This window comes from Medicago sativa, chromosome 4 (genome assembly GCF_051527215.1).
Source record: "Medicago sativa cultivar Bolivia chromosome 4, Bolivia_mono, whole genome shotgun sequence".
In the NCBI taxonomy this organism is placed as follows: Eukaryota; Viridiplantae; Streptophyta; class Magnoliopsida; order Fabales; family Fabaceae; genus Medicago; species Medicago sativa.
The window spans coordinates 8,469,504-8,496,944 of record NC_140752.1 but is presented as its reverse complement, the minus strand read 5'-3'; the positions used below and the strand labels follow the sequence as shown (position 1 = coordinate 8,496,944).

The window sequence follows — 27,441 nt, the reverse complement described above, 5'->3', positions numbered from 1 at the left end:
AATAATAATTTTATTTTTTGACCAAGTTTTTAAAAGATTTTTTTAATTAAAAATAAAGAAATTCATAAACCACATGAACATCTTCATCATCATCTTCTACCTTAAACCAAATCTACGTCCACCCAAACACACCTTCAATTAGCTTAAGCATCTTCACTTTCATCTTTTAAACTCATTATTCTAAATCCCCAAATCTCAAAAACTCTCTTATATTTTTTTTAACTATCTGAATTCTACTTTTCTATTAATATTTCCAACACACGAGTGACTATATTTCCATTGTCTTGAGATTGTGGGAAGAACCCACTGATAGATTTCCTATGAATTAAATTCCAATTCTTTTGATTTGTTATGAATTTTTATCTATTAATCCATTATCGCTCTTTTGTTTTCCAGGAGAATTCATTATCGTTCTTATTGCTTGTAAATATAAAGGCCATATGTTTCCATGATCTTAGACATCAAATAAAGAACTGAAAGATGAAGTTTAATGTTGGACATAAAAAATTGGACGAGAGAATTAAAACATGAAACCGTCTAGATTCTCTTGAGATCATAAAGGATGATTGTTCTTTTATGGATTGAAGCTATATTATACTACCATGCAAATACGAGGTGTTGTCTATACCTATAAATAAATATCATGTTAGCCGACATTGGCAGATAGGTGATTCAACTTTAGTTGATATAATCCCAACTTATGGAAGGTAGGTGATACGGAAACAGGCGAGGAAGAGAAACTGATTCTTTCTCGAGTCCATTAATTGAATAAATAAGGAGTTTCTTTGTTACTTTGTTTACATTAGTTTTTATTTGTTACTTCACTGTAAATTAGCTAGGATAAATATTTCATCGCTACCATTGTTTTGATTGGCTACAGATTAACTGCTAAGGAGGTGTAATTTTTAAAATACTCTAATTGTTACTAAAACCATTTTGTAACATAGGCTTTACCTAACATTTTTCAAATGTTACTAAATTCAAATAGTAACATTTTATTTATTTAATTTAGTGATCTTATATATGCTGTAGTAATATTTCGAAACAAAGCAACATAGAAACTCCTGATTTATCTATCTCTATTTTTATTTAACCTAGGATTTGAATGAAATAATTGATGGAAAACCTTATCAAAATCGTGACATATTAAGTAGTTGATGAAAAACATTATTAGAATCGCGACATATGAAACCTAAATTGTTCTCACTGCGGTGCCAAATCCAACAAACTCCTCTTTGATGGAGAATTTGATGTCACTGTATTTTTTATAGATCAACGTACGAAATAGATAATGAAAACAAACGAAGCTTAGATCAATTGTGAGATGAAACGAACGAAAAGAGATCAGGATAGAAAACAAAGCCAAATCGGGCATGAAAACATCGTTGGAAAGAATTGATCATTAGGAAAAACGAACAAGATTGAAGTGAGGTGAGAGAAAATCTCACAAATTAAAATAAAGAAACTGGTGGGGCATAGGTCACCAACGTATTTTTGGTGCCTCTTTAGTAACAATTTAGTACCAATTTTTACAAATGTTACTTATAGAGAAATGTAACTAAAAGTGATATATGTAGTACTTGTAAGTGACAGAAATGTGTTATGATGATATATTTCTTACTTTGAACACGCTATTTGAGAGCTGAATAGAATTCCTACTCTTGAACTGTGTTGCACAGAAATAAAACTCAACAAAGTAAAAGCTTTTGGATGCTATATGACAAAGGAAAATTATAGTATTATTATCACAAGAACAAAGTTCAAACTAGAAAAATAAAGATTACATGATACATTTCCCACTCATAGATATGAGGGAATCGCAACTTATTCTAAAAAAAAGTGCTTATGGTAAAAACCAAATTCAAGAAAAACAAATTACAAACATTATTGAAACATAGTAACTAATAATCTCAATCAACGACGTTACGACGGGTTGTTGTTGTTGTTTTTGTTGTGAAATGGTCCTTGTCTTCTTCATCATCATTTGTCATTCCTAAAGTGTTCTTAACTGCTTCAGTAGCACCTTGTGCCATACCCTTAACCTTTTCACCTGTCTGTTGCAAAAACCCAGCTAAGTTGTCCTTTCCTGATTGGGCAGTTTCTTTGGTAGCCTGGCCCATTTCATAACCCTTGTCTCTAGCTTGACCAGTTGTGTCTTGGGTTTTATCCTTTGTTGCTTGGGCTGTTTGTTGGGTTTTGTCCTTAACTGCTTGGGCTGTTTGCTGAACCTTTTCCTTTGCAGCTTGTGCTTTGTCACCTATGTTGCCCATCATCTGGTTCGACTTTTCCTGATCAACACATCCAACAAATTAATCACAGTTATTTTAATCCAACAAATATATTATAAAACGAAACTATAGTCCTTAGAACAATACTAGGCTCTATAAAAAAAAAATGTGTGCTAAATTCAAATAGTGACATTTTTCGGATGTTACTAAATTCAAACAGTGACATTTCTTTTATGTAGTGATCACAGTTATGTTAATCCAAAAATGTGTGCTTCTAGTCCTTCTAAAATAGGCTCTATAAGAAAATAAAATAAAGACTAAAACTAAATAAAATTAATATAAAAATTAAACTTATATTAGACATGATAATCTTATATACAGTATGTATTGTTTACAAAAAGTAGGATAAATATTATCATTTGAAAAAAATACAGTTAAATCTTATCCTGTTAACAACAAAGGAAATGAAAAAAATGTTTTTATTATTAAAAAAAGAAAAAGAAAGGGATAAGAGTTCTCCCCTTCAAAAGGGATAAGAGTTCTGTTCTGTAGATGCATGAAAAATAATATAGAATTGAAATGTGAATGACATTTATTATATTATACCTTAGTTCGGCCCATGGTCTCACCAGCTTTGTAACTCTGATCGTGGGATGCCATCTTTCTTCTTCAAATGGTTTAACTAGTTCACTCACTATAGTTTATATGATATGATAGAAACTTCCTTGATATGAATAATATCTCGAGTATTTTTGTTGTGAGGTTTTGAGTTTCATTCATGCATTATTTATAGTGTTTCATAAATAGTGTATGATAACCACGTGTCCAACTTCTTGACACGTGCACAGCATGTGTCCTCCCATGGATGGTTGTAAACTTGGATGCCATTTATAAGTTTAAGATGAGAAACCAGCCTCTAGAATTTTGACAAGTTGCCATTACTTGATTATTATATAATGATGATGAGATAGATGCATGATTCTTTTTTGGGGCTTCTATGGTGAAGTTGCTTTTGTGACTTTTTTGGAAAAGTCGCTTATGTGGCCTAATAGGAAAGTGTCACGTGGATGTCTTTTTAAATCGGTTAATTGGAAAAGCGATTTTAAAAAGCTTTTGTTTTTGGAAAAAATATATTTTTAATTTCTTTTTTATTTTTGTTTTCATTCTTCTTATCCCTTAGGATTGTGTTCCTGGCTCTGATACCAGATTTTCGGCAGAATTGCCAGCGGAATTTTCTCGAACTTCTTTTAGTAGTTGTTCGATTTTATAGCAACCTTGAAAAGGATGTAAAAGAACTTCTGCTCTTTTCTTTTGTTTTTCTGTGAAATTTTCTTGTATTTCTTCTACCAAATCTTCAATTAAATCTATATGAGATTTCATTAAAGTTTGAGCTCTATGCATTATTTGTTTGAATGTTATTAGATCATAATACCATTCTATATCACTTACTAAATGCTGTAATCTAGTTTTAAAAAGTATTAATTCTGTTTTAATAGTTAAACCAGGCATTATATAAAAATTTATAGTTTTTGATTTATATTATTAACTTGTATTGATAAGGTTTTTATAGAATCATGTAGCTTTTTAAGCTCACTTTCTTCTTTAATTTTGAAATCCTTTTTAGGAGGTTCGAAAGAAATATTATTTGAGGATGAGGCATCATTTTCAAATATAGTTCGAGATCTTAATGATTTGCTAAAATCTTTTTGTTCTCTGTTTGATGATGTTATTCGAAGGCTTTGGCTTCTAAATAATGGTTTTTCTGTTTCTTCAAACAGATTATTTTCTGCTTCTATTAAAGAAAAGCTATTTCTTGCGAAATTTTTAATTATTGGTGTTTCTAAAGTAATTAATGGTGTAAACAACTCATCAATGTGAATTGTATCTTTTCCTAAGAATTCTATGCTATGGTGTGAATTACTCAAAGCATAATTAATTCTATAATAGATTGTAAAGGGATGATTACCTTCTTTCATGAGTTTTGAGTTTTTCAGTTTATAATGAAAAACTATAGATTTATTCAGATCCATATCTTTTAGGGATAATCCTATTTGTAAATTTATGTCAAATTTTATTTTTCCGTATTTTAAATTACATTTTCCTTTTGCAATTATTGCCTGTTCTTTATCTAGAATCCTAGAGTCTTCTAGAGCTATTTCTAAAGGTGAATCAATACCTTTCATGAAGGTACTTTTAATTAGAATTTGAATGGTTGATATATGAATATAACCAATCTTTTTTCTTTCGTTTTCAGAAAAATTTTCAAGTCTTCTATCGATTTGTTTTTTATCTATAGTTGATATAACTATATTTCCATTAGTTGTTTCAATTGGAATTGCTTCCTCTCCTACCATTATTCCAAATTTTAGAATATTTTTTCTTGAAAGAAATTCTTTAAGTTTACTAAACTTTCTTTTAAAATTTTGTATGCATTACCTTCTGTTCTACACAAAAGATAATTAAAAATTTGTTTTGGATTTTGATTTTTAAGATCATTATCTAATTGTAGTGAGATGGTATTTCTATTATACCAATTTCTTATAGCTTGAACCATATTATCAATACAATCAATGTTTAGATATCCACTTCCATCGTTTACACTATGCTTAGGGACATAATTAAGTGGTACCTTTTGGTATTTGACTTTAGAAAATTCTCTATGGAAATATGAGTTCCAATTATAAGAGGGTCCTCTTTTTGTTCCTGAGCTTTCGCCCATTTCTAATTCTTCTAATTTGACGAAATTTCCATCGTCTTTAGATTCATCATCAGAACTAAAATCATAGACATAATAATCTAGTTCCTTAGGTTCAGGTTCTTCCTTAATGGAATCTTTTTCACCTATGTCTAAAGTAGCCATAAGTTGGTCTAATTTTTCGAGTTGATACTCTATATTTTCTTCTATACTCATTTTTTATAGTGAGTAAATAAAGATGTTTCAATTTTTTCTTTATTCTTTTCCCCCTCTCTAAGTTGAAGAGAATGATGTTGTTTACAACAACAATTTTTTATAACATAATTAATCATATCAGTTATATTGTTTAACTGAGGCCAGATTAAATGAATGATACATATGAAGATATTTATAATTCTCATTTTTGTTATAACATGGAAAATTCTTTTCCATATTTACCCAAGTTTCATGGGGTCTTTCTAATCCTTGCTCATAATCTTTTGTAAATAAACTATTTTGTTTAAAGATTTGAGGTAAGGTTTCGAGGTAAGAAATTTGTCTTTCAAACCTTTTGTTTAATCTTTTAGTTTCGTCAAGCAGGGCTTCAACTCTAGTTGTAAGAGTATTGTGATTTTCACTCATATTATAAAGTTATCTAGCTAATTTTTTAAGTTTGTCCCTTAAATCTTTAGCCATTTTTATATATTCATTATATATAAAGTAATTTTCATTTTCTTTGCTATTATAGTATTCTTGTAGAAAATAATCAGCCGTTTGTTCACACCATCTAATTTGTGCTCTTACTAGTGTAATGTCTTCATAATTTGGACATAGAATAAAAGGTTGTGGAATAAGCTTTCCTGTTGGACCTTTAATAAATTCCATTATTTTATTTTAGACTTTTTAAGCCGGTTTTTACACAAACTGATTTAAAATGTTTGACTTTTTTGGAAAAACCATTTAGGTGGCTGCACCGTAGAATTTCCTTTCTTTTTTTTGTGTAACATATCCGTGAGACGTGATTTATATATGTGGCGCAAAGACAATGATGATTCATGACCGATGACTCATGACCTTGTAAGTTTTTTGTTCTACCAAAAAAACAATGATAGTTTCACCTACTTAATTAAACAGGCATCTCAATTAAATACTTTTAAAAAAGGGTGACTATGTGTAATTTTCCATTCTAACGCATACTTTTTAATATATTCTCAATTTTGATTAAAATTTAAATCGATTACATTCAACTAAATCACGTGGATCCAACATACAATAGATGAAATTCATATGAATATCAATCCTTAATAAAGTGATATTCAAATTAAAGAATAGAATAATGTAAGACTAGTGACGCGTGTGACTAGCAAACCAGTAAGTACTAGGCAAAACAACACAAAACATAACACACGAAAAACTTTTATGATATTGAATAATTTTTTGTCTTATACGATAAGGCAGAACAACACATGAAAACTTATGGTATTGAATAATTTTTCATCTTATATGATTTTTGGTGAGCAAAAACTTATTTTTATATTTTAGATAATTTGTACGATCGACAAAAAGTTATGATGTGGTTTAGTGAGGGTCAAAAAATTTTGTTTCTGTCATGTCTCTTGTCTCCAGTTTGTCCTATCACATAAACAGTTTTACAAATCAAACACGGTACAACTAGAGTTGTTAAGTCATATCCTTCATTTTTTAGCTGATCAAACACACCTTATAACAATATATATCTATGTAACAAATAAAAGAGTATTATTGCTAAACAAAAAAACTTTTTCTTTTAGTTAAGGCTTAAATAGGTCTTTCGTCCCTGCAAATATAGGTCATTTAAATTTTTGTCCCTGAAGTTACTAATCCTTCCAATCTGCCACTGCAAATATTAATCATTTGACTTTTGGTCCTAATTAGGTTATTTTGCTGAGGTGGGCTGTCATTAGCGACGTGGTGCCCATCTGGCAAGTGATGATTAGGCGAGGTGGTTGGCTTAAATAGGTCTTTTGTCCCTGCAAATATAGGTCATTTGAATTTTAGTCCCTGGAGTTACTAATCAGATGTAATTAGGATCATTTTTCAAATGATTAATATTTGCAGTGGCAGATTAGAAGGATTAGTAACTTCATGGACGTAAATTCAAATGACCTATTTAAGCCTTTAGTTAATTATCTCTTGTGATAACATCCTTATTTTGGTTGAAGAAACAACGATAAGTGAAACAGTCAAAACTCAACATTATCTATCTAAAAAAAATAGCCCCTCTCTCTATACTTGAGTTATTCTTCGGCAACATTACGATGATGTATTATATATATATATAACACTCTCCGCATTTAAGTTATTCTTAGACAAATATTGTGATGATGTATCATCTCTAAAAAAAAATCTCACTCTCAATTGAAACGTTAGTTATCTTTTAATTCAATCTTATTGTTTTTATTGTTTGAAAATATCAATATCATATGACTGCATGATCTTAGACATCAAATAAAGTACTGTAAGATGAAATTTCACGTTGGACATGTAAGATTCGACAAGAGAATTAAAACATGAAAATAGTCTAGATTCTTTTGAGGTTATAAGGGAAATTGTTCTATATAAGTTTAAGCTAATATTTCTACCCTAAAAATAAGAGGTCGTTTACACATATAAATAAATATATATCACGATATCCAACCGATGAAAGGCTAGGCTAGAACAACCGAGAAAGGGAAGTTGATTCCTTCTAGAGTCCACTAACTAAATAAATAATGAGCTTCTTAATTACTCTGTCTCCATCAATTTATATTTTTTTCACATTACTATAAATTAGCTAGGAAAATATTTCATAGCCTATTAGTCACTACCATTGTTTTGATAGCTGCTTTACGGCTGAAATTGTTTGTTAGAATTGGCTATGAAAGCTGCTAAATAGGTATAGTTAGTTTTTAAGATGTTACGCACGTTGTTACTAAAACCATTTAGACTTTAGTAACATAGGTTTTACCTATGACTTAAAAAATTTAGAGTGTGGTCCTCTCTAATTCGATTCTCTAATGTGTCAGTTTGGCTTCTTAAAAATAATGGCAATTACACTCGCCTCCCATGAGGTATTCTTAAATGACACTAACATCCCTCTAGTTTTTAACTTAACACTAACCTCCATTTCCATTTAAACATCGTTAGTCTTTGTTAATTAACTTCTCCAATTTCACTCTTCCTCACCTCTCTGTATTATGATTTCTGTGATAGCTCCTTTGACTCAATTTTCTCTTCAAATTACACTCACTTCTGAAGGTGAGAAAAACACAAGAAGGGGGGTTGAATTGTGTTTTGAAAAATTCTTCGTTTCTCCTAAAAACTGAACACACTGATCAGAAGCTAAGTGAGACAGCTTCTGAAGTGATAATCAGAATCTAAATGCAGCGGAATAAAACAGAGAGAGAGAGAGAAGAAGAACGACACAAAGCAATTATACTGGTTCCTTCCACAATCCGGAAGTAGTCCAGTCCCCCTTGCACTTCCAAGGAGATTTCACTATGAGTAATATCTGATTACAAATGCTCAAGCACACAAGCAAGAGACTTCCTTTGCTCAAGCACACAAGCTAGAGACTACCTTTGCTCAAGAACACAATCAAGAGACTTCCTGCTCAAGCACAACTGCAAGAGACTTCCTAACTAAACAAAATTACACAAAAAATTGTTTAAGGATGAACACTTGATATACAATCAGAGGTGCTCACAATACAAATCAGATACAGACTCAATGGACTTAAGAATTTCTAAGATATGACTTTGAGACACAGAAATTCTAAGTGAATGCAGAACAATTTCAGCAGAGGTTTGGTACTTGTGAAAATCTTGTGAGTCTTTCGTTCAGCGTTCTTGCATTACCAAATCTCTAGGTCTTCACTCCTTTATATAGAGGTGTGAAAGAGACGTTGTGAAATTGCCAGCACACCAAAGAGTCGTTGTTGAAGCTTGATCTTTCACCAATGATCTTTTGCCTGATTTGGTTGTTGTCCTATGAAGAACCAATTTGAAATCCATTCCTTATCCAAAGGAACATATATGCAGGCGAGACCGTATTCTGGAGCTGTTTTCTTGTCTTGTAGCGTGGACACAAAACAGAGTGGTGGAGAACGTGGTTGTACAATTCGTACAAAGTACAATGTCAACGCTTTCGTCCAAATTGCAAGCACAAGCCTTCAAACACCTTTGAAATGACCGTTGCAATGTTCCACTAATTTTCTGCTATGTTTTCGAATCCAATAGACAGCTTTTGCAATGTAGATCCTTCAATATTTGAATGTTTTGCAAATCCAGTTGATCTTCAGCTTCTGGTGAAATGACTTCTGATGAGGCAGCTTCTGATGAAGCAACTTCTGCAGCTTCTGATGGTGCAGCTTCTGATGATGTGGCTTCTGGACCTCTTGTCTTCAGAAGCACTATTCTTCAGGCGCAGCTTTACTTCAGGAGCGGTATTTCTTCAGGAGCAGCTTTGCCTTCAGAATCATCTAAGCTTCATTTCCTTTGCTCTTTATTTGCTCATTCAGAACCAATGATGATGTAACTTTATAATTATGGTCCTGTACACTTGAACAAATATTAGCTAGTCCAATTTACAATTTTTAATACCTTGTTATCATCAAAACTCTTTAAGGTTCATTGTTAAACACATTTTGTTCCAACAATCTCCCCCTTTTTGATGATGACAAACAAAAGTATTTAAAATTGATCAATTGTTGTTAATCTAATGAACAAGTTGACTTTGGGGTTCTGAGGTTTGTAAGCTCAGAGTCTGAGGTTTGTAAGCTCAAACTCCCCCTGAGTCTGATAGTCTTTAAGGTGAGGTTTGTAAGCTCCCCCTAAGTTCTATCCAGGTTAATTAAATTCATTTTTCGCACAATAAAAATATCAGAGCTTTAAAAAAAATTGAATCATTGAAAGAATTAACTTATAGATAAGAAGAATGGTTCAATTAATTTTACTTGAATTTTGATACTTCTTCGTTCGTTCATAGCTTATACCAATAAGGTAAAAAAAATGATAGAAGTTTTTCAAAAATTTCAAATGCCATTAATGGGGCTCAGAGCCTTTAAATACTTGTCACATATACTCCCCCTTTTGTCATTATCAAAAAAAAAAATAATAATAAAAAAAAACATAAAAGACAAAAAGATTTGAGAAAAACTCAAACAGGAGAGAGTATACAAGAATTTAATTAATTCAATCAGATTAAAATATATGAGCATGAATATCCAATTATCAGAAGCAGCTAAGCAGTCAGAAGCAATAAGCATTCAGAAGCATAAAAATAAAACAAGATGGTTTCAGAAGCAAGGACTAAGAATTTGAAAACAAACAACAAACAAAAATAACACAAAGGTGTGCAACTAAGGGTTGGTTTGTTGTTGTTTCTTCATCTCCTCCATTTCTTCAATTTTCTTTTGCAACAGTTCTTCAAGCTGTTGTTGCCTCTGGAGAAGAGCCTGTTCCCTTTCTCTAGCTTCTTGCTGCTGCTGTGCCATCTGTTTCTTCAGAAGCTTACACAACCTTGCTTCTCTGGTCAAGTAATCCGTTTCTAAGAAGAAAGGCTGGTTTGCCAGGAGCAGTGTAGAACTTCGTACTCTGAGACTCTGATTCAAATGCTCCATTAGCCTTCTGACTGAAGCTTGCTTGACTCTGATGCATTTAGCCTTGATATCTTCAATAAGCTCAGCTGCCCGGTTCTGAAGAGATGCCCAGGAGTCTTCATATGCACTTGTGAGATCAATTGTCCTTCTTTGATCCACCAGATTATGCATCTGACTCAGGATTGTGAGAAGCTCAGCATTGATATATCCAGATTCCAGGATGTTTGTGGGTGGTTGTTCAAGGGTTTCAAGATCAGAATCACTGATTTCCAAATCTTGAACAGGGTTAGGAACTGGAATGGTAAAGTGTGTTTGTGTGTTTAAAGATGAAGGCTGGTCAGAAGCAATGTGTGTGGTAGAGGTTGAGGCTTGAACATTGACTTGAGAGATGTCAACATCCATAGGAGTTGGTGCTGGGGAGTGTTCAATTTCAGTTGGTGGTTGTTGTGGTGAAGTTGATGTTTGAGTGTTGAGTTGGGGGTCAATGGTAGCTATTGGTGATTGTGGGAGTGTTGTGGGTTTATGTGGTTCAGGTGTGTGTTGATGGGGGTTTTCTGAAACAACATTTTCAGAAGCAGCTACTTCTGGAGTTGTTTCAGAGGCCTTTTCTGAGGTAGATTTGTCTATAGGTAACTCACCTGAGTAGTGGAGAGCAAGATTGTCTAAGACAGAAGTGTCTTCTATTGGTTCAGGTACTGATGGTGAAGAAGGTGAAATGGGGATAGAGGTGACTGGAATCTGGATTACCTCAGCTGCAGGGCCAGCTTCAGAAGTGATCTTCTGTGGACCAGCAGCTTGAGGAACAACTTCTGAAGTTCCCTCTTCTGGAGCATCTTCCATAAAAATCATCATTTCTTCATCCTCATTGTCTTCAGTAGACTTACCAGCAATGGCTCTTACTTCAGCCAATTTCTCTTTGAAGTACCTATCACAATCTTCCATACCCAGAGCCTTGAGCTTTTCATCTCTTTGATGATTGTATTGTGCTTTTAGATCCTTTTTGTCTGAAATAAGATCAGAAGCACGTTCATCTGCCATCCTTTTCCTTATTGGAGTCATCTCAACCATAGGACTCACAAGTTGAAGGGGAGTCTTCTTCTTCTTTAGCTTAGGATCAGCCTCTTCTTTCTCTATTTCTTGAAGAGCTTCCTGCAGCTGCTCTTCAGTGATTACTAAATCTGCCTTACCTTTTCTTCTTTTCTGAGGAATAGAAGCAGCACCAACCTTCTGCATCTTTCCTTTATCCTTGATAGAAACAGGTTTAGCTTCAGTCTTAGCAACTTTTTGCTTTTCAGATTTAGCAATAGCAGCTTCTGACTCACTACTAGTTCTGGCCCTCTTTCCTTTAGTAGGAGCAGCATCAGATTCTGAACTAGTTCTGGCCCTCTTCCCTTTAGGTGCATCAGAAACAGCAGCTTCTGACACAACAACTGCCTTGGCCTTCTTGCCTTTCCCTTTAGCAAGAGCAGCTTCCTCCTGAGAACTTGCATCATCCTCCAAGACGTACTCAGCTACTAATCTAGCTAAGTGTTCAGGATTACTTTCCTTAACTAAGGAAGGAAAGTCCCTGATAATCTCAGATTCTTCTGTGGTCATCTCCAACCACTTCTCATCTTTAGGAGCTGTCTTGAAAAAGTGCATTGAATGCAAAGTCTTGCTACTGATAGTCTTTTCTGCAGTAGAAACTTCGAAGCATTTATCAGAAGCATCCCTTGTTCTTCTCAATAAATCCAGCACTCTCCCTTGATAAAAGATCTCAGAGAGCAATCTTCCATAGGGCACTTGTTTCCTTCCTTTGACTGTGCCTTCATTAATAGCCCAGCAGAGATGATCCAATACATATCTTGGGAAGTTTATCTTTTCCAGATTAGTCATGAAATAGATTGCTAGCTTCTGTTGGTTGTTGGGTTGATCAGACCCACCTGCTCTTTGAAAGAAGCAATCGTTACTGAATTTCACCAACATTCTGTTGTGAATCTCCATTTCAGAAGGTTTAGCATCTTTGTTACCACCCAGAAGAGTGTTGTAGTAGTTTTGCAGCAGGACATCATCCTTTTTAACTATTTCTTGAAATCTTCCTTCTGCATCCATTCTACAAGCTTTAGCAATTATCTCCTCTGTGATGATTACGGGAATACCCATCACTTCAGACCTTATCTCAAGACTACTGAAGGAAGTGGGATTCAACTCAATCTCCTTCTTTCCTTTCTTCGACCCAGCTGGTTTATCTGCTGCCTTCACAGGCTTTCTATTGACGATTTCAGCCCTTAACCAGAAATCTTTGACCAAGTTCACATATGTTGGCCCATTTAGCATGTTGAAGTATCCAGACAGTTTCTGAGTTTCTACATAGCCTTCCATGTCCACTTCGTACTTCTTGAGTGAAGTGAAGTCCATTGGTGATTCTACTTGGACGATTAAGGATTTCCATGGAATATCCATAGTCTTCTCTTTGTAGATGGACCCAGATTCTGGTACGCTTTGCTTGTTTGATGTAGATTCTGAAACTTTTGAGCTTGATGATGCCATTTGATGATTGACGAAGATTTGAAGAAGATGAAGATTTTAGGGTTCTAAGGTTGAGAGAATGCGCTTACTTCGCAAGAGGTTTGAGAGCAAATGTGTTTGTTGTGAGTGAGTAGTGTGTGAATTTTCAAAGTGTTAAAAGTAAAACGATTGCAATTCAAAAGAGACAAACAAACATAACATTAATGACAAAATTGGGGGCGCGTGAAAAGTACTTTCAAAGCTTTTAAATCATCATTGCCCTTTTAGTTATACACCAACACATACAGGCCACGTAAGAAGTTCACAGAGTAACTACCAAGTTAGTGGGCCAGAAGTTACTTTTAAAAAGTAACTCCCAACGTTTCCACTAATTCAACTATTCAGAAGCAACAAATCCAGCTTCTGGACTTCAGATGCTGACGTCATCATCAGAAGCGAGTTTTCCTCAGAACCTCAATAAAGAGCTTCTGATGGACTACCGCTTCTGAACTGACTTCAGAACCTAAAATCCTATTCAGGAGCAAGCAAGCATTTAATCAGATACAAAGTGCATGTTCAAATTTTTCTTTATAAAATCAAATCTTTCAACAGTTAAAGGCTTAGTAAATATATCAGCCCATTGATTTTCAGTATCAATGAATTGTATATCTAAAATTCCTTTTTGAACATAATCTCTGATAAAATGGTGTTTGATTTCAATGTGCTTAGCTCTTGAATGCAAAATTGGATTTTTAGACAAACAAATAGCAGCAGTATTATCACAATAAATGGGAATACTGTTAGCAGTTATCTGATAATCTTCCAACTGATGTTTCATCCAGAGTAGTTGTGTACAACAACTTGCAGCTGAAATGTATTCTGCTTCTGCTGTAGACATAGCAATAGTTGTTTGTCTTTTGCTAGCCCAGTATATAAGATTGTCACCCAGAAATTGACAATTGCCACTGGTTGACTTTCTTTCAATCCTATCACCAGCATAATCAGCATCACAGAATCCAATTAGCCTATAATCTAAGGATTTCCTATAAAGGAGTCCAAGATTAGTTGTTCCTTTCAAATACCTGAAGATTCTCTTGACAGCAGTCATATGAGATTCTCTAGGATCTGATTGGAATCTTGCACACAAGCATACACTGAATAAAATATCTGGCCTAGATGCAGTGAGGTATAACAAAGAACCAATCATACCTCTATACAGCTTCTGATCTACTTTAGCTCCTTCATCTTCTTTGCTTAAGTTGCACGTAGGGTGCATTGGAGTGTTCATCACTTTACAATCTTCAAGTTTGAACTTCTTCAGAAGCTCCTTTGTGTACTTTGATTGATGAACATAGACTCCATCTTTGCATTGATTGATTTGAATGCCAAGGAAGAACTTCAGCTCTCCCATCATGCTCATTTCAAATTCATCCTGCATTAACTCAGAAAATTCCTTGCAAAGAGATGCATTAGTAGAACCAAATATTATATCATCAACATATATTTGCACAACAAGAATATCTTTCCCAAGGGTCCTTCTGAAGAGTGTAGTATCAACCTGTCCTCTTTTAAAATCATTTTTGATTAAGAAATTACTTAGTCTATCATACCAAGCTCTAGGAGCTTGTTTCAAGCCATATAGTGATTTTTTCAGTTTAAAAACATGGTCAGGATATTTAATATCCTCAAATCCAGGAGGTTGCTTGACATACACTTCTTCTTCTATGACACCATTTAGAAATGCACTCTTGACATCCATTTGATACAATATTATGCCATGATTAACTGCATAGGAAAGAAGTAACCTGATTGCTTCCAATCTTGCAACTGGAGCAAACGTTTCAGTGTAATCAATGCCTTCTTGTTGACTATACCCTTGTGCAACAAGCCTGGCTTTGTTTCTTGTTACTTCACCTTGCTCATTCAGCTTGTTTCTGAATACCCATTTTGTTCCAATAATGTTCTTGTGCTGAGGTTTGGGTACCAGATCCCACACATCATTTCTTTGAAATTGATTCAACTCTTCTTGCATAGCTAGGATCCATCCATCATCTGAAAGTGCTTCATCAACTGTTGTAGGTTCAATCATTGAGATTAGTCCAATCATTGACTCTTCTTGTCTGAAATGTGATCTTGTTCTTCTTGGACTATCTTTGTTTCCAATGATTAGCTCCTCAGGATGTGAAGACTTGTGTTTGAATGTGTTTCTGGGAGGATCTTCTTGATGTGAGCCATCTTGTGCTTCATCAGAAGCAGTTTCATCTTGCACTTCTGATGTGGGTTCAGCTTCTGGACTTTCTTCAGATTCAGCTATCTGATCAGGTTCTGGAGTAGCTTCAGGAACCTGTATCTCTGCAGAACTTTCACCTTGCTTTGAAGTTTTATCTTCAAGCTCCTTGTCATCAAATTTAACGTGCATAGATTCTTCAACACAAAGTGTTTCTGAATTATACACTCTGTATGCCTTTGACCTTTCAGAGTAACCTAAAAAGATTCCTCTTTGGGCCTTGGCATCAAATTTCTTTAGGTAGAGCTTGTTGTTCAGAATGTAACATGTACATCCAAATTGATGAAAGTAAGAGATATTGGGTTTTCTTCCTTTAAAGAGTTCATATGCTGTTTTCTCCAAAATAGGTCTAATATAGATCCTGTTTTGAACATAGCATGTTGTATTCACTGCTTCTGCCCAAAAATGTTTTGGTAAATTGTTTTCATGAATCATGGTTCTGGCCATTTCTTGTAAAGTTCTATTCTTTCTCTCTACAACCCCATTTTGTTGTGGTGTTCTAGGAGAAGAGAATTCATGGAAAATTCCATGTTTTTCACAAAAAGCTTCAAATGGCTCATTTTCAAATTCTCCACCATGATCACTTCTGATTTTCAAAATTTTTGATTCTTTTTCAGATTGAATTTGAGTGCAGAAGCTACTGAATACATCACACGCAACATCTTTACTCTTTATGAATTTCACCCAAGTCCATCTGCTGTAATCATCAACAATGACTAATCCATATCTACTTCCATATAAGGATGCAGTACTCACTGGTCCAAATAAATCAATATGGAGTAATTCTAAAGGTCTTGAGGTTGAAACAATGTCTTTGGTTTTAAAAGATGATTTCACAATTTTCCCTCTCTGACATGCACCACAGAGTGCATCTGAATGATAGTCAATGTCTGGTAGCCCTTTTACCAGTTGTAACTTACTAAGCTTAGAGATTAACCTCCAGTTAGCATGTCCCAACCTTCTGTGCCACATCCATTTCTTATCATTCACTGATAGTAGGCAAATCACCTTCTGATCAGCCAGTTCAGAAAAATTGATTTTATAGACATTGTCAACTCTCTTTCCCTTAAACACAATGAATTTGTCTTCCTTGTTGATTACTGTACAGTTGGGTTTTTCAAAAAGCACATCATAACCATTATCACAAAATTGACTAATGCTCAAAAGGTTATGTTCAAGACCATCTACCAACCATACATTATTAATTGAGGTAGAGGAATTACCAATAGTTCCTGTACCTATGATCTTGCCTGACTGGTTGCCTCCAAATTTCACATTTCCTCCCTCTTTCATTGTTAGGCTGAGGAACATGGACTTGTCTCCTGTCATGTGTCTTGAGCAACCACTGTCTAGGTACCATGATCTTTGCTTTGGCACTGCTCTTAGACATACCTGCATCATTGACATTTTTAGATTTAGGTACCCATTGTTCTATGGGTCCTGGAAGGTTAGTACTTAAGGCTTTACTCTTCACTTCTTGTACCTTGTGCTGTGAGTTGGGTTGCTTCTGATTAACCATCACCTTAGGTTTTGGTACTTCAGAAGCAGTAATTGTCTTCTTCTGAAACTTAGACTTCAGAACCCCAGATTTTGGTTTCACCAGACTCTGAGGAATAGGTTCTGATCTTTTCAGGATCCTGACCTTTGAAGTCTTGGAATCAGATTTGATCATAGCCTTTGACTTAGAGTTCTTTGGCTTTGAAGTAATCTTAGCCTTAGGACTAGAAGCTTCAGGTTCTGATTGAACAACAGTTTCCAACTCAGCCCCTTCTGGTACAAAGAATGTTTTCAGACCTTCCTTGATGCATTCACAACAAGATTTTAGATTGGTTTTCTCAAGTTTCACTTCTGGAAAACCAATTCCTCTGCCATTGTTCTTGTAAATGCTATAAATCATAGAAGCTACTCTGCTTCTGTCAATGCCAGATATAATAAAATCTTCAAGAGCAATTTCATGGTTACTTAAAGGTTTTTCATTACACTTTTCTTGTAGCTTCTGACATAAGAACCTGAGCTGATCTTCATATGTTTTACACATGAAGTCAAAGCCCCTAAGTCCTTGTTCAGAAGCTTTCAGATCCAATAGAGTTGATTTTTGCTGTTGTACCAAATCAGCATATTTTTCTTTTAAATCCTTCAACTCATTGGTTCTTACTTCAAAATGTGTAAGAAGTTCTTTAAGAGACTCAACAAGTTCATCTCTGGGAATTTTGGAATATACCTCGTTTTCATCTTCTGAGTCTGAATCTGATCCAGCTTCTGAAGTTGTTGTTGCTACCAACCCAACAGCTACCTTTGCATCTTCATCAGCTTCCTCTTTATCAGATCCAGATTCACTACCCAAATCATCCCAGGTTGCCATTAAACTCTGCTTAATCTTCTTCTTGAGTTTGCTTGGTTTGAATGTAGACCTCTTTGACTTATCCTTTGACTTTTCTCTTTGAAGATCAGGGCATTCAGCAATGAAGTGTCCAGGCTTCTTACAGTTGAAGCATCCCTTCTGATCTTCTTTCTTTGGGCTTCTGGAGTTACCCCTTCTGGAGAGAAACTTTCTGTTCTTCTTGGCCAGATATTGAAGTCTGTTTGAGAGCATGGCCATTTCAGCAGCATCTGGTTCAGAATCTGAACTTGACTGTTCTTCCTCTTCAGATTCAACCACTCTGAGAGCTTTTGATGACTTGCCTTTGGATGGAAGAGCTATTGATTTACTCTTCTTAGTAGACTCATGTTCATTAAGACTTAACTCATGAACTTTGAGAGAACTAACAAGATCTTCGACACTTAAAGTGTTTAAATCTTTAGCTTCCTCAATGGCAGTCACCTTCGGTCTCCATCTGGCAGGTAAGCTTCTGAGAATCTTGCTTACATGATCAGAAGCAACATAGCTCTTCTTTAGAATCTGTAGCCCAGAAACTAAGGTTTGAAACCTTGAGTACATCTCCTCAATAGTTTCATCATCCTTCATCTTGAATAACTCATACTGATGTACAAGCAGAAGAGCCTTTGCTTCTTTGACCTTCTTGCTCCCTTCATAATTTGAACAGAGAGAAGCAAACATAGCTTTAGCAGTGGATTTGTCACTCATTTTCATGTACTCCGCTTTGGGTATGGCAGTGACAAGAGCTCCTCTGATAATATGATGCTTCTTGTAGAGTTTCCTCAGTTCTGGAGTATGTTTCTTTCTATCCACAACAGCTCCTTCTTCATCAAGGACTAAATCACCAACACCATCTTCCAGAATATCCCATAATTCTTCATCTAGGCTCATGATGTAACTGTAAAAATTGGTCTTCCACAAAGAGAACTCTTCAGCATCTCCATTGAACTTTGGAACTTTTCCAACACTGGTTTTCTTACTATCACTATAATCATGTGAGACATTTTTATAGCTAGTATCACTAGAACCAGAACCATTAGGAGGAGGAGTAGTCATGTTTTTCTCAGATCTTTGACTGTTGCACGGTTAAGTGTTACACAACAAACCAGGCTCTAGATACCAATTGAAGGTGAGAAAAACACAAGAAGGGGGGTTGAATTGTGTTTTGAAAAATTCTTCGTTTCTCCTAAAAACTGAACACACTGATCAGAAGCTAAGTGAGACAGCTTCTGAAGTGATAATCAGAATCTAAATGCAGCGGAATAAAACAGAGAGAGAGAGAGAAGAAGAACGACACAAAGCAATTATACTGGTTCCTTCCACAATCCGGAAGTAGTCCAGTCCCCCTTGCACTTCCAAGGAGATTTCACTATGAGTAATATCTGATTACAAATGCTCAAGCACACAAGCAAGAGACTTCCTTTGCTCAAGCACACAAGCTAGAGACTACCTTTGCTCAAGAACACAATCAAGAGACTTCCTGCTCAAGCACAACTGCAAGAGACTTCCTAACTAAACAAAATTACACAGAAAATTGTTTAAGGTTGAACACTTGATATACAATCAGAGGTGCTCACAATACAAATCAGATACAGACTCAATGGACTTAAGAATTTCTAAGATATGACTTTGAGACACAGAAATTCTAAGTGAATGCAGAACAATTTCAGCAGAGGTTTGGTACTTGTGAAAATCTTGTGAGTCTTTCGTTCAGCGTTCTTGCATTACCAAATCTCTAGGTCTTCACTCCTTTATATAGAGGTGTGAAAGAGACGTTGTGAAATTGCCAGCACACCAAAGATTCGTTGTTGAAGCTTGATCTTTCACCAATGATCTTTTGCCTGATTTGGTTGTTGTCCTATGAAGAACCAATTTGAAATCCATTCCTTATCCAAAGGAACATATATGCAGGCGAGACCGTATTCTGGAGCTGTTTTCTTGTCTTGTAGCGTGGACACAAAACAGAGTGGTGGAGAACGTGGTTTTACAATTCGTACAAAGTACAATGTCAACGCTTTCGTCCAAATTGCAAGCACAAGCCTTCAAACACCTTTGAAATGACCGTTGCAATGTTCCACTAATTTTCTGCTATGTTTTCGAATCCAATAGACAGCTTTTGCAATGTAGATCCTTCAATCTTTGAATGTTTTGCAAATCCAGTTGATCTTCAGCTTCTGGTGAAATGACTTCTGATGAGGCAGCTTCTGATGAAGCAACTTCTGCAGCATCTGATGGTGCAGCTTCTGATGATGTGGCTTCTGGACCTCTTGTCTTCAGAAGCACTATTCTTCAGGAGCAGCTTTACTTCAGGAGCGGTATTTCTTCAGGAGCAGCTTTGCCTTCAGAATCATCTAAGCTTCATTTCCTTTGCTCTTTATTTGCTCATTCAGAACCAATGATGATGTAACTTTATAATTATGGTCCTGTACACTTGAACAAATATTAGCTAGTCCAATTTACAATTTTTAATACCTTGTTATCATCAAAACTCTTTAAGGTTCATTGTTAAACACATTTTGTTCCAACAACTTCTCCTAAGGTTTCATAAAAGACACTAACACTCCACTAGTTTTTAACTTAACACTAATCTCCTTTTCCATTTACACTCACATCTCCTGAGGTATTCATAAATGACACTAACACCCCTCTAGTTTTTAACTTAACACTAACCTCCTTTTCCATTTAACACTGTTAGTCTCTGTTAATTAACTTCTCCAATTTCACTCTTCTTCACATTCTCTTTATTATGATGATTTTTGTGATAGCTCTGTTGACTCAATTTCCTCTTCAATCTCTTCCCTTCCTTTGAACATTAGTTACACTCAAATCTTTGGATTCTTTTCACACAATTCCCTATTTGGATCTCTCTCAAACACCATGAATTCTCTCACAAACATTCTAGAGTTGATGAGTTTCAATAAATTAACCGGTTCAATCCCCAAACTACCACCCAATTTGCTAGAATTCACAATCAAAGCCAATTATTTATCCCAGCCTCTTCAAAAACAATCTTTGTTGGCCATTAATTTGAAAGTTGTGTCCAATTTTCCTATGTATCTCCTTTAACGCTGATATAATTTTGAAATTGGTTTTTTTTCCATCTTACTTTTCCTAGAGTTTGTAGTTCCCTAGGTGTGGAATTTGGAAATTGGAATAAAATTATTTTATTTTTTTTGGTTTTTCTGTTGAGGATTTTGGAGAATTTCGGGCTGACAAATATGAATTGCATCTCTTCACATTCGACAGAAAAATAAATGACATAATTATCGGCTAACACTTAATTAAAATAAAAATTTCTATGAATCCATTTGCAATAGTGGAAGAAGATTGCCCAGTAATATGGATAATTAAGAGAGAATGTGAGTATGAAGATAAGTGAACTTAGAGGAGTTATTTAACATAGACTAATAGTGTTAGATAGAAAGGTTTGTCTTTTTAAATGACAAATTAGGAAGGTAATATTTAATTAAAAACTAAAAGGGCATTGATGTCATTTAAGAATACTTTAAGGGAGGTGGGTGTAATTTGTCCTAAAAATAAATAGTGCGAGGAGTTTTAACTAACATTTTTCGAATGTTACCAAATTCAAATAGTGACATCTTTTTTATGTATTGATCTTTTAGAAACTCCTTATTTATTTATCCCTATTTTTATTTAACCTAGGTGTTAAGAGTCCCACATCGGATAAGAGATGGCCTAACAGTGTGTTTATAAGTCGGGGCAATCCTCACCTCACAAGCCGGTTTTGTGGGGTTGTGTTAGGCCCAACCACCATTTCTAAGACTAGGGCTTTGAATGAAGTAATCAATGGAAAGCCTTATCAAAACGTGAAGCAATTGAAGGAATACATTATCAAAGTCGTTGACATATGAAACCTAAACTGTTCCGATTTCGGTGCCAAATCCAATGAACCCCTGGTGGAGGATTCAATGTCGCTGCATTCTTGATATATCGACGTGCGAAATAGAATAATGGATGAACAAACGAACAAAGCTTAACTCAATTGTGAGATGAAAAGAAACAAAATCGTGAATGGAAAATTAAAGCATTTTATATCACAAGAAGAACAAGGTTCAAATTTCAAACTAGAAACAAGAAAAATAGATATTACATGATACATTTTCCTCTCATTTATAGATATATGAGGGAATCGCAACTTATTCTAAAAACAAAGTGCATTTGGTAATAACCAAATTAAAGAAAAACAAATTACAATACAACATTATTGAAACATATATAGTAGCTAATAATCTCAATCAACAACGTTACGACGGGTTGTTGTTGTTGTTTTTGTTGTGAAATGGTCCTTGTCTTCCTCATCATTTGTCATTCCAAAAGTGTTCTTAACCGCTTCAGTAGCACCTTGTGCCATACCCTTAACCTTTTCACCTGTCTGTTGCAAAAACCCAGCTGAGTTGTCCTTTCCTGATTGGGCAGTTTCTTTGGTAGCCTGGCCCATTTCATAACCCTTGTCTCTAGCTTGACCAGTCGTGTCTTGGGTTTTATCCTTTGTTGCTTGGGCTGTTTGCTGGGTTTTGTCCTTTACTGCTTGGGCTGTTTCCTGGGTTTTCTCCTTTGCAGCTTGGGCTGTCTGTCCTGTCTTCTCCTTTGCAGCTTGGGCTGTTTGCTGGACCTTTTCCTTTGCAGCTTGTGCCTTGTCACCCACATTGCCCATCATCTGGTTGGTCTTTTCCTAATCCAACAAATTACAAATTCACAATTAATCATTGTATTCATTAACAAAAGCATATTTAGTAAATAATTTTTTTTATTAATCACCAAGGAAAATGAAATGATATTTATCAGATACTTCTTTGAATCATTGAAGATGAATAATTTAGTATGTTAGTAAACCTATGACACCATAATCACTACTATGTTATAGAGCTAAATGTATTTCTTTTATTTCCATATAGTCACAACAATTTAAATTCAGTCTCTACATGAATTTTATTCAATTTAATCTCTATTTTAATTTACAAAAATGTGTGCTTTTAGTACTTCTAAAAGCTAAAAAATAGCCTCTGTAAAAAATATATATAATAAAGGCTACAATTAAAAATTAAATTAACATAAACTCTAAACTTCAAAAACATGATATATTTAATCTTCTATATTATTTACTTGTATATTTACATACAGGTAGATAGATCTTATCATCTTTTTTATATATAAAAAAAAGATAAATCTTATCCTATCAATAAAAATGTAAAAAAAAATAAAATAAAGACTCTATAGGTTGCATGAAATATACAGAAAATAAATTTATAGTAATGAAATGTGAGTGATATTTGTTTTACCTCAGTTCGACCCTTGGTCTCACCAGCTCTGTAGCTCTGATCGTGGGATGCCATTTTTCTTCTTCAAATTGAGTTGGACAGTTTACTCACTTGCAATATGATGAAACTTTCCTCTTATGATTATCTCAAGCAGTTTTTTTTGTTTTTGTGACTTTCAAGTTTTATTTATGTTTCTATTTATAGTATTTCATGAGTCATGTATGTTAACCACGTGTTCAACATCTTTACACGTGTTCACAACACGTGTTGCCCTAAGGTGATGGTTACAAACTCGAGTGCCATTTATAGTTTAAGATGAGGAATCAGCCTGTGAAATTTCGACAAGTTTCCATTACTTGATTATTATATGATGAAGAGATCGATATTCAAAGACAATGAACTCATGACTCATGAGCCTACAAAGGTTTTAGTTAGCTAAGGATCTGATCACAAGAAACGATTATTAGGTCAGGACCTAAGTCAAATACTATACGTAAATGTAAATCTAACAAGGTTTCAGTCAAGGTGGTCTAGAGAGTGGTGGAATGGACGGTTGTCAAAGGACCAAAATTATTACTTTAATTTATTTGTTAGTACTTTTATCTTGTAAAAAAAAAACTCAATTATTAATGAATTATTTAAAACAAAAATATAAAAAAATTGAATAATTAAAAAGATGAAAAGATGAAAACTCATAAAATCATCATTGAAGAAGCAAAATTTCATTGAAATTGGTCACACGTCTATGAATATTTGCAAGAGAGCAGATGAAGATTTAGAGTGGGAGATGCAAAAGGGATTTTAAAAAATTAGATGCAAAAGAGCAATTTTAGTATTATTAATAAATTTCAATAAAGTTTGGGTGTAACAAAAATATTTCGGGGTGCAAGTAGAAAAAAACCTTTAACAATTGTCCAACTTATTATTTTATTTCATATTTATTCATATTTTATAATAGGGTTTAGAACCATGTGTTAATGATATTATGAATCAAAATAGAAAATATATATATATATATATATTAGAATTTTGATTATATTATAATAGACACGTAATACTCGTTTTCTGTATACTGTGTCAAGATTTTTTTGCTAAACACTTTCAAATAAATAAAACAGTGTTATCATCGGATGATATTGTAGATTTTAACGTAAGAAAAAAGTAAAATAGTGTTATGAAGGAAGGGAAATGCAATTTTCTTTGTACATGCACATGAGAGAATGTGGTGGCTTATTATTTTTATTTTTTTGTGGTGGTCGCGATTTGAACCCTAGACCTTGCATCGTAATACTCGTTTTCTATACACTGTGTCAAGATTTTTTTGCTAAACACTTTCAAATAAATAAAACAGTGTTATCATCGGATGATATTGTAGATTTTAACGTAAGAAAAAAGTAAAATAGTGTTATCAAGGAAGGGAAATGCAATTTTCTTTGTACATGCACAGGAGAGAATGCGGTGGCTTATTATTTATTTTTTTGTGTGGTGGTCGGGTATTTTTTTTTTTTGTGTGGTGGTCGGGATTTGAACCTTAGACCTTGCATATATTATGTATTGTCGTATTGTCCTGTCAACTGAACTAAGCTCTCGAGGACAAATGTGGTGGCTTATTTTAACATAAGAGAAGAATATATATATATATATATATATATATATATATATATATATATATATATATATATATATATATATATATATATTTGCGCGAAGAGAAGAATATATTAATTTAAGCATCTTTTGAAGATAAGACATTAATTTACTCTACTTCTTTCAAATAATGCAAATTGGCTCTTATATATTTAAAAAATTAACACATTATTTCTTTTTATTTTATTTTGCACATTAGTCCATATAAATTAAAAAATATTGGTCCCTGGAAATTCTTAAAATTGTCTATCGGTCCCTATAAAATTCTGCAGACTGGTCTCTCAACTACTTGAAATTTCAAATTTGACCTTTTTTTTAATATTTATGTTTTTTTGGACTACTTTTCATTATAGAGTTTTTTTTTTTGAAGGATTCATTGAAATTTCAAATTTGACCTTTTTTTTAATATTTATGTTTTTTTGGACTACTTTTCATTATAGAGTTTTTTTTTTGAAGGATTCATTAGAGAGTTATACTTTTATTCGAAGACTTTTAAAATCTATATAAAAAAAAAATAGTCCAAAATTTAAGAATGGATAATTTGATTTCTCTATTGAAATAATATTTTTAGAAATAAGTGAAATTCAATTGTTGAATTTTAAATTTCTTCGAATTCTGTCCCATAAACTTAGCTCGGTTGATAGGAAGAATACATAATATATGCATCAACTGGGGTTTAAACATCGGAAATCTCACATATTCACTTTAAAGGTGAATTTCTAACCACTAAACTACTTGACTAAAAAAATTATTCTTAAAATTCTACTGTACTTGAAATTTTCAACTATCTCATCAAAACATATTTTATTATATTACTAAATGAAGACCAAAATAATTGTTGGGAATGCAACAAGAGGAAATCTCCAAGTGGAAGCAAAAAGAAACAAACATATTACTCACAAATTTATTGTGGTTACACTTCATACCAACATCCATTATCTCTCAACAAAATATTTTAACACTTAACTTGCAATTTTTACAATGAGAAAATTGCAAATCACTCATATAATGTTGCATGGTAAGATTAGAATTGTTATGGTGAAGAAAAAAGCTCATGACACTCTCATGACACAAAACTATCCAAAAGCTCATGACACTCTCAAAAGACTAGAATTGTTATGGTGAAGAAAACGCAAACTTACTCTACTAATTTTTTTCTTTGCATTACTCGATGTGGAACTTGAATCAATATATCTACACAACATTTCCTCTCTTCATCCAAAGTCTCAGTCAACTTCATCATCACATAGTAAAAGATTATTCTCATGATCAACCATATTTACAAAATAAGCACTCTTCAACTTTTTATCTTCTCCTTTTGGCATTTAACTTTTAAGTGGCTCTTCATAATAATGGTATTTGATGATATTCATACTTTTTTATTGACGACTTTTACCAAAATACTTATTTTCGTGCTCTTTCAAAGTACAATTAATACCATATTGAATCAAATAGTCCTCAATGATGCATTCATACAAGAAGAAGTTCATCCCCCATCAAACAAATGAACGTAAAATTCAATGTAGTTATTGTTGGAACAAAATGTGTTTAACAATGAACCTTAAAGAGTTTTGAAGATAACAAGGTATTAAAAATTGTAAATTGGACTAGCTAATATTTGTTCAAGTGTACAGGACCATAATTAAAAAGTTACATCGTTTATTGGTTCTGAATGAGCAAATAAAGAGCAAAAGGAATCAACAAAAATGAAGCTTAGTGCTCCTGAAGGCAACTCGCTTCTGAAGAGAAAAAGCGCTCCTGAAGTAAAGCCGCTCCTGAAGTCAGTAAAGTGCTTCTGAAGAATAGTGCTCCTGAAGACAAGAGGTCCAGAAGCCACATTATCAGAAGCTGCGTTATCAGAAGCTGTATCATCAGAAGCTGCATCATCAGAAGCTGCCTCATCAGAAGTCATTTCACCAGAAGCTGAAGATCAACTGGATTTGCAAAAGATTCAAGGATTGAAGAATCATCACTGCAAAAGCTGTCTATTGGATTCGAAAACACAACAAAAGATTAGTGGAATTTTGCAACGGTCATTTCAAAGGGTTTGAAGGCATGTGCTTGCAATTTTGGACGAAAGCGTTGACATTGTACTTTGTACGAACTGTACAACCACCTTCTCCACTACTCTGTTTTGTGTCCAAGCTACAAGACAAGAAAACAGCTCCAGAATAACAGCTTGCCTGCATAGATGTTCCTTTGGATAAGGAATGGATTTCAAATTGGTTCTTCATAGGACAACAACCAAATCAGGCAAAAGATCATTGGTGAAAGATCAAGCTTCAATAACGACTCTTTGATGTGCTGGCAATTTCACAACGTCTCTTTCACACCTCTATATAAAGGAGTGAAGACTTAGAGTTTTGATAATGCTGAACGAAAGACTCACAACATTTTTACAAGTGCCAAACCTCTGCTGAAATTGTTCTGCATTCACTTAGAATTTCTGTGTCTCAAAGTTTCATTTTAGAAATTCTTAAGTCATTGAGTCTGTATCTGATTTGTATTGTGAGCACCTCTGATTGTATATCAAGTGTTCAACCTTAAACAATTTTTTGTGTAATTTTGTTTAGTTAGAAGTCTCTTGCAGTTGTGCTTGAGCAGGGAAGTCTCTTGATTGTGTTCTTGAGCAAAGGAAGTCTCTTGCTTGTGTGCTTGAGTAAAGGAAGTCTCTTGCTTGTGTGCTTGAGCAATTGTAATCAGATATTACTCTTAGTGAAATCTCCTTGGAAGTGCAAGGGGGACTGGACTACTTCCGGATTGTGGAAGGAACCAGTATAATTGCTTTGTGTCGTTCTTCTTCTCTCTCTGTTTTATTCCGCTGCATTTAGATTCTGATTACCAC

General features: G+C 34.1%; 2 protein-coding genes across 2 annotated transcripts; both read right to left on the bottom strand.

Moving 5' to 3' along the window:
* Positions 1-1,718: 1,718 nt before the first annotated feature.
* LOC146926020 (uncharacterized) lies at positions 1,719-2,988 on the bottom strand. The gene is made up of 2 exons (XM_085758442.1): positions 2,835-2,988; positions 1,719-2,288 (listed from the first exon to the last, which is right to left on the bottom strand). Exons 1-2 carry the CDS (start codon positions 2,886-2,888, stop codon positions 1,911-1,913), a joined length of 432 nt encoding a protein of 143 aa, XP_085614568.1. The 5' UTR covers positions 2,889-2,988; the 3' UTR covers positions 1,719-1,910.
* An 18,711-nt stretch (positions 2,989-21,699) lies between these two features.
* LOC146926019 (late embryogenesis abundant protein 2-like) lies at positions 21,700-23,119 on the bottom strand. The gene is made up of 2 exons (XM_085758441.1): positions 22,971-23,119; positions 21,700-22,363 (listed from the first exon to the last, which is right to left on the bottom strand). The coding sequence occupies exons 1-2, from the start codon at positions 23,022-23,024 to the stop codon at positions 21,923-21,925; spliced, it is 495 nt and encodes a 164-aa protein (XP_085614567.1). The 5' UTR covers positions 23,025-23,119; the 3' UTR covers positions 21,700-21,922.
* Between the last annotated feature and the right edge of the window lie 4,322 nt (positions 23,120-27,441).